Raw genomic sequence first — 8,541 nt, 5'->3', positions numbered from 1 at the left:
ATTCTTTGTGAGGTAGGATTTGTTTCTCATCTTGTTCTACCATCCTCAACAAATCAGGAGATAGGTTACAGCCTTGGTCATCTTCAAAATCCTGAGAATCATCCATACAAACATCTTGCTCGAAAGGAAATTCTGAGTCGCTAGCAGTGTCACTCGTATTATTAATATCTGGGGACCTGTTATGAGGACGAAGGTAGATACAAAGAATCAAAAGAATTCGAAACATTTATTTGCGTGATATGATTATGAATGACGAATGAAAGAATATTTACAAGAATGTTTCAAGGATAAAAGAATTCGAAAGTAATCATTAGTATGGTTATGAATGGAATTGAAAAGACGAGATAACATTTGCTCAAAAATGATAATAACCGTGCATTTTATTGAAATGTCGTTTTTATACATCGGCCTATTTCACAAAAGATTCTTATTACTCCTAGGCCTAGAGCAATAAGTGTGTTTTGGACATTACTCTGAATCCGTTCTAAAAGCTACAAGAATCTCTTCCGCAGTCCAGTTGTCCAGAACACTTCCAGGCGTGCAGAGGCAAATGCCCGACAAATTCTCTCTTCGGTCTCCTCTTCGCATATGACGTTGATGTCCAAGCTTTCCAGCCTTTCTTCTATAGCTCTCGTCATTGGTGTGTCTCTCTCGGGATGAATGATTCCCCCGGATACAAATGTTTTTGATATATGAGGGAATGTCATTGGTTCCCACTTGATTTCCTCCCCCGTTAATCGAGCTCTTCTTCTTTCTTGCTTCTTTCCCAGCTCCCTTCTCCTTTGTTTCGCATTCGACTTAAATCCTAAACCGAAGCGGTCTCTCTTGTCTTTCGGCATTGGCGTTTCAACCCTTCCTTGCAGATGTCTCCCAAGTCCACTTCCGGGTAGGGCTTCTTTTCCGATCGTTAACTGGAGGCTCATCCTCGTGGTTTTGGACAATTTTGGCACCAGAATTTTGCTTCCCTCAGCGATGAAGGTTGCATTAACAAATTCTAAAGATCGAAATGAACATTCGATTGCTTCGTCATCTGTCCCCAAATAGGGCGCATTATTGCTCACAGTTGCAATGATATCCTCTTCAGCATTGATCGTTATCAACCTCCCCTCTGATACCAGCTTCAACTTTTGATGCAACGAAGAAGGCACTGCCCCAGCTAAATGTATCCAGGGCCTCTCCAATAAGCAATTATATGAGGGCTTGATATCCATTACTAGGAAATCCACCTCATATATGTTTGGCCCAATCTGAAGATGTAACACCCCTAACTCGTGACCGACGCCGGTGTCGGACACGAGGGGTTAACGGCCAAACCCTCTCAAGATACCAACCAATTTGACGTTACCAGTCAGGCTGGAAAACTGCATCACCGTCGCCTTAAAAATCATATCTCGAGTTTCAAAACTCGGAAACTGGTTTCGTAAATTTTCCCTGAATTTAGACTAATATACCCATCCATGGATTTATTTTTAGAATTTTTGGTTGGGCCAATTGGTACAGTTTATTAGTTAAAGTCACCCATGTTACAGGGACCGACTGCTCTGACCTTCTCGCGTTACAACTTGAATATCTCCCTGTACAGGGCTTTAATACTGGTGCCATTTGTTTCTAATGAAACTAGACTCAAAATGGAATCTTTACATATAAGTTATGACTCCTAATTCTTTCTGAATAATTTATGGTAAATTTTCAAAGTCGCGACAGGGGACCCAGAAACCGTTCTGGCCCTGTCTCACGAGAACCTTAATATTTCTCAGTATACCGCTCATATGGTCGTTTCGTTTCGTCCATATAAAAATAGATTCATCAAGGTTCAGTTCCATAATTTACTCACTATTTAATTATACTTCTACTATTTTTAGTGATTTTTCAATCTCATCTCACTGCTGCTGTCCGCAACAGTTACTGCAGAGACTATGCCAATTTCATGAATTTTTCCTTGGCCTTAATCATCCACCATACATGACACAAATTATGGCCACCTTATCAAAATTTGAGTTTCTAAGACTCGTGGCTATAGGTTCTAGCATCCCACTCGACGACCACATAGGCCATTTTCACATGGCTTAAAGTTTACAACCCACAATTCGACAAAATATAATAGCCTATACATGCCAAATGTTCTTCAACAACAAAAACAATACCACAAGATTTCAGCCGGTGTGATGACTTCAACGACGGTCCCGATCACGCAAACAATACGAGTCCGAGAGACCTAAAATGGGTGACAAGAAAACACCGAGTGAGTTTACAACTCAGATAAGTCGTAAGCATTCATCAATCCACCGATAAAGTTACTACAACATGAAACAATAAACGAGGCTAGGTACTCATCCATATCGAATCTATACCATAATTCCTCGGACCTTTCGGTCCAATCTCATACCAAGTCATACATCCACATTTCATATTCTACACAACAAGATATTTGAGGCATTTTCACACACTAACTCATTTCCACCACAATCATACAATTTCAATCATCACATAGATTTAAGACTTACCAAATTCAACCCCGAGCATGAACATATTTTCTATTCGTCATGAGCTCGAGGTACTTACCCGATCCGCTGTCGGGATTAGCTCGATAATGTCGCACACTCAGTGCCAATTGTAATGCAAGAGCATATAGTGAATCCGCACACTTAGTGCTATATGTATTCAACTCGCACACTTAGTGCTATATAATCAAACTCGCACACTTAGTGCTGTACAATTTTAAACCCGCACACTTAGTGCCAATCTTGTCACCGTGTCCATTTATACCCGCACACTTAGTGCCGAGACCAATACCTTATGTATTTTGCTGCCTTTATACATTCAACAATGGCATCATTCCATACACATACATTTCCATTTACACACCAACTCATTTAAACACATTTGCATATATATATTGATCATTTAAATCAACACCAAATATACGCTTAATGACTTACCTTGTGTTGGGTAAAACAGTCAAGTCGGCTACTCGATGACCTTCGTCTTTCCCTTGCTTGATTCTCCTTCTTTAACTCCTTGAGCTTAATCAATAAATCAACTAGTTTAACCCTCTTGCTAAACATTCATAATTCAATTACACATGCATATGTATGTTTGTATATTCGCAACCATCCTCACTTATTACCCATTTGGTCAACAATCTAAGCCAAGATAAGGCTTCAATATGGTTGCCTCTAACCGAATACATGCACACCAATCTACTTCCTTTGGCCGAATATGCATGTCTATGTGGAGGCCAATTTTACACTTAATACTACACAAAAAAACAGCATACATTTTCCTAATTAACGCATTACATATTGTAGTTCTATACACATCTCTCATTTATTTCATAACCGAAACAACATCACAAGCAAATAGACACCTTAAAATAGTATACATGTCATACCAATTCATCATGTGCAAACATATATTCATGTAGGTGCAATGGCGAATTCTCAAGTGGCTTATATCCAAATATACACACATATCCAAAGCTTAAATCTTACTTACCATGCAACATGCATGAATCATACTTATGGATATAACATGGCGAATACCACAACACCATACCGTTTCAATTTGGTCATGGTTAAACAAAGAACTTAGTATCTCATTCAAAAATGCTAAAAGAAAATCTAAGAATCCTCAATCCACCATCACATGAATCATTATCAAGCTTGATATTTAGCATGCAATGGCATTAACACCATATTCACTTTGGCGAATTTCATTCCCATGACATAACAAAGATTTGAACCATGGGCTAACAAGAACATCAAGCTAGCAACTAAAATATACATGAATCTCATGGCAAAACATCAAACTTACCTTAATCTAGGTACAAGTATGGCCAAACCTCCTCCTAAACCTCTTCCAAACCAACATGAAACAAGAATTCCTTCCTTCTTCCTTAGAATTTTCAGCCCAAAGGAAATGAAAATGATGAACAAAATTCTTCTTTCTTTCTCCACACTCACGGCAATGGGCATGCATGAGACCATTTTTTCTCTTTTTTTTTTTTTTTGTTCCTTTCATTATTAAATTCCCATGCTCACTATTTTATTTTTTCTTACATACACCATTGTCCCAACATGTTTTATGACATGTTTTTACCCATAATCTCTTGTCATGGCCGGCCACTAACTATTAGGGGGGGAAATTTGACATGCAAGTCCTCCCCTTTGACTACATGCACTATTAGGTCCTTATAGATTAGCCTATCACTTTTCAAAAGTGTCACACAAGTCCTACTAACTGAATTCACATGCTATCGGCTAAATCGAAGCTTGAAATTTTCACACATTCATAATTACATATTCTAGACAATAAATATTACGTTCAAACATTTCGGTGACTCGGTTTAGTGGTCCCGAAACCACTTCCCGACTAGGGTCAATTTTGGGCTGTCACAGAAGAGGTACCTCGATTCTGCCTATCACCTTTCTCTCCGTGCCATCAAATGCCTTCACTATGTTTTGGCACTCCTTCATGTGAGAGCTGTCTACAGGTAATCTGTTTAGTGTGGTCAATGGCAGGACGTTCAAAGCCGATCCGTTGTCAATCAATACGACTGGCAGCGTATACCCTTTACAGCGTATGGTAATGTGCAATGCTTTAGTTGACCCCATGCCACCGGGTGGTATCTCATCGTCATTGAAGAAGATATAGTTGTCGACACTTATGTTACTAACCAATCGGTCCAGTTTGTTAACAGAGATATCATTGGCAACATACGTTTCATTCAAGACCTTCATTAGCGCGCTGCGATGAACTTCCGAGCTTAGAAGTAAGGCCAGCACTGAGATACGAGCTGGTTGTTTACGTAGCTGTTCCACCATGCTGTATTCACTATGCTTTAGGAATTTTAAAAACTCCTTAGCCTCTTCTTCATTAACTAGCTCATTGACAGAAAGTTCAGATTTGGTCGCTTTTTCCTTCACCCCTTTGACCACTAGGGCTTTTCCTTTTACGGGCTGTGCCTTCTCACTCGCTGTATCGTAACGTCTCCAGCTACGTGTATAGGAGCCCCTATCTTGGTCCTTTTTTAAAGTGTCAACCAGGCTTTCCTTCCCCGGAATTGTCACATTACAATCATAATTCCATGGGACCCTTTTGCTATCTTTGTAAAGGAAGACTGCAGGTCTCTGGATTATGACCCTTGGTGGTAGTTAAACTCTAGCTTCATTATTTTTGGGTCTCGATATGATAACCACGGGGTAGTTAACTGTTTGATTTTGTACCATCGACTCTCCCTCCGACGCACATATGTCTCCCTCTACGGGGTTTTTAGTCTCTTCATAGAATTCTATTTCCTTATTGTTTATCATGTTCTGCACTAGGGCCCTGAACTCCACACACTCTTGGATTTCATGCCCCACCTCATTGTGGAACTCGCAGTAGTTCCTCTCTTCTTTGGATTCTCTTCCCAAATCCAACGCGATCAAACCTCTCATGACCATCTCCCTCCACACTTGTCTCAACAGAGTCTTGAATTTCACAACCTCACACTTAATCTTCTTGTTTTTGCCTTCGCTTATCCCGTTCACTCCTTGGTTGGTGTGATTGGGGAGTGGGTTTCCTGCTACATTGGGCATGGCTGAGTTATCAAATCTCACGATTCCCACCTTAATGAGTCTTTCGACAACTTTCTTGAATGCAGTGCAATTTTCGATTGAATGCCTGGTAATTCTCGCGTGGTATTCACATTAGGCATTTGTGTCATACCATTTGGGATACGGGGGCTGCAGTGGCTCTAGGTAGAAAGGGGATACCACATGAGCGTTGATGTGTTCGGTACAACTCCCTATCGTCATAGGTATAGGGGTGAATTGTGGCCTTTCTGTGTTCTTCCTTGCATTGGATTCAGGGCTTTGTTGATTGGTGGTCACCATTTTAGGTTGATTTATGGTAAATGATTTGGACTGCCCCTTGTTGAATGTGCTTGTGTTGTTCACTTCATTATCCCTTTTCCTCGGGACTGACTTCCTAGCACTTTCTCCCAATTCTATCTTGCCGCTCCTTACAACATTTTCGATCATTTCTCCCGTCATCACTATGTTAGAGAAGCTCTTGGTGGCACTTCCCAACATATGAGTGATAAAAGGGGCTTTCAAGGTGTTAATAAAGAGCATTGTTGTCTCTTTTTCTAGAAGTGGCGGCTGAACTTGTATGGCCACCTCTCTCCACCTTTGTGTATACTGTCTAAAACTTTCATTTGACTTTTTTTCCATATTCTGGAGAGTGATCCTGTCGAGGGTCATGTCCGTCACATGATTTTATTGCTTCATAAAGGCCTGAGCCAAGTCCTTTCATTAGTTAATCTTGGCTCGACTCAGTTGGTTGTACCACTTAGACGCCTCTCCAACCAGACTATCTTGAAAGCAGTGGATTAGTAGCTGGTCATTGTTAACATATCCCGTCATTCGCCTGCAAAACATGGTGATGTGGGCTTCAGGGCAGTTTGTTCCATTGTATTTCTTGAATTCAGGCATTTTGAATTTAGGGGGGAGGACTAAATCTGGGACCAGGCTCAGATCCTTGGCATCAATCTTTTGATGATGATCCGCGCTCTCCATGGCTTTGAATTTCTCTTCAAGCCATCTACATCGTTCTTCTAATTGTTTTTACGAATCCATCCTTGCTTTTTCCTCTTCAGCCACTTCATCCAAGTGGGGAACAGTGGATAGTTCGGGTTGTTGACAAAGTTAGAGCCTAAGCTGGTTTGGAAGTTCATCGGAATTGAAGCTTCAGCTTGAACTTGCTGGGGTATGATTGTGACCGATGGTTTTTGTAGGTTAATCCTGGGCTTCATCGGTATATGCATTGGAGTAAAGCTAGGGGGGTATTGGAGATCTTCATTGATTTCCTCAACTTGGTCCATGGAGCCCTTTCCCTTATCTATTCCTCTCAACAGTAATTTGGATAATTGGGACATCATCTCTCTCTGAGACTCCATCATTTGCTCCTTCATCTCTCGTTGAATTTTGGCTAGCTGCTCTTCCATCTGGGACTGCATTTGTTCTTGCATGTCCTTTTGCATTTGCTTCAATTTCTTGAGTTTCTTATCCATTGATTTTTTTCTTGTACCGTAGGGGTGCGTGGTTGGTTGGTTTTCATTGGTTTCCAGGTTACTGAAATAATTTTTAATTAATTAGAAAACTTTTATGGCCTTTAATGCATGATGATATGATGTAATACAAATGTATGAATGCAAATGAGGCATCAATTTTGATTCAATTGCCCTTAGAAAATTTCACTTTGAAAAGAAAATATTTTACATAAGGTCGAGTTACAGATAACATCTCACTCTAACACTCAAAGTCCTAATTTTTCTAGGCAACGAGGCCAGCTCTTGTCCGCGGTCTGACTCCAACTCATACTTCACGCTCAGTGTGTCTGTCTGAACCACTAAAGTTTGCAAGTAGTCTGCTACTTCCCGAATCTGGGTTATGGCTTCCCTCATAAGGTAATCTCTGTTTCTGACTTGATCTTGCGCATGGTGAAGCTACTCTTTCCAACGATCCTCGTTTGCCTCAAAAAACTGGATCCGCATCTCGCAATTCTACAGTGACGCTTCTAACTCTTTTATCCTTCCTTTCATTTCTTCTATCTTACTCAAGCTTGCCCTCAACTCTATTGCGGTGTTGCGGTTTCGATACTGATGTAGAGACTTCTCGAGTTCTGCCACTCTAGCACTTAATTCCCCTCGCTCATTTCTGCTTACCGACAGACTTTTCTCCAAATCTTCGTTTCGTTATTGAACTTCTCCAAATTTTCTTTCCCATCGATCGATGTTGGCTTTTTCTTCTCGAATTTCGTGGCGCCATTGTTCGGAAGTCTTACCTAAACTGCAGTCCTCATAGATAGGTGCAGCTTCTTGTAGTCTGTCTTCAAGCTGTTTAGGTCTTATTCAGCCTTAGTTTTTCCTTTTTTCCATTTCTCAGCCTCTGACCTCTAAGCATCAGCGTCTAACCTTAAATGCATCTTCTCTTCTTCTAACTATTCGATCTTCTTCCCGAGATCCGAATTCTTCTTCTCGAAATCTTGCCTTATAATTTCCAATTCTGATGGGGCGACATGTAATTGTTCCCTAATAGGTCGAGCATTCTCCAAGCTGGGCCTAGGAATATTATCATTAATCCTCTTCTTAAATCACTCACTATACTCGAGCGTTACCATGGAACCGACGGCTAACCTCTTCATCCAACAAGTTTGCTTCCAAGCATCCGATAACTCCCGAACTCTCTTCTTATAATGAGCACCTTTAAATGAGAATTTACTCTGAGCAAGCCCATAGGTCGTGGGTACAAACTGCCTCGACTTATATTGCCTTAAGGCTAACAGTGGAGTATACTCGGTAGCTCCCCAAATTCCTAACAATGGCACCCAATCGAAGTTACCACATCGGTACATGATCTCGTCAGGAACCATCCAATAAGCTCTCCACTCGATATCCCCCTCCTTGAGGTTCTGAAGAATGTCCATCCACTTCTCCTCTAAGATATCCTCTCTCCTTTGTATAGCTGCTTCTTCTTTTAACGGGAAATAACCCTCGGA

The 8,541-nt window shown here is 40.8% G+C and overlaps 1 protein-coding gene across 1 annotated transcript; it reads right to left on the bottom strand.

Annotated features, from left to right (window-relative positions):
* Window positions 1–491: 491 nt before the first annotated feature.
* LOC108451034 (uncharacterized) lies at window positions 492–6,560 on the bottom strand. The gene is made up of 5 exons (XM_053020279.1): window positions 6,331–6,560; window positions 5,710–6,231; window positions 5,226–5,664; window positions 4,407–5,129; window positions 492–1,175 (listed from the first exon to the last, which is right to left on the bottom strand). The coding sequence occupies exons 1-5, from the start codon at window positions 6,558–6,560 to the stop codon at window positions 492–494; spliced, it is 2,598 nt and encodes an 865-aa protein (XP_052876239.1).
* Between the last annotated feature and the right edge of the window lie 1,981 nt (window positions 6,561–8,541).

The sequence above is a fragment of the Gossypium arboreum genome, chromosome 10 (genome assembly GCF_025698485.1).
Source record: "Gossypium arboreum isolate Shixiya-1 chromosome 10, ASM2569848v2, whole genome shotgun sequence".
Lineage (NCBI taxonomy): Eukaryota > Viridiplantae > Streptophyta > Magnoliopsida > Malvales > Malvaceae > Gossypium > Gossypium arboreum.
This window is presented reverse-complemented; position numbering and strand designations above follow the sequence as displayed.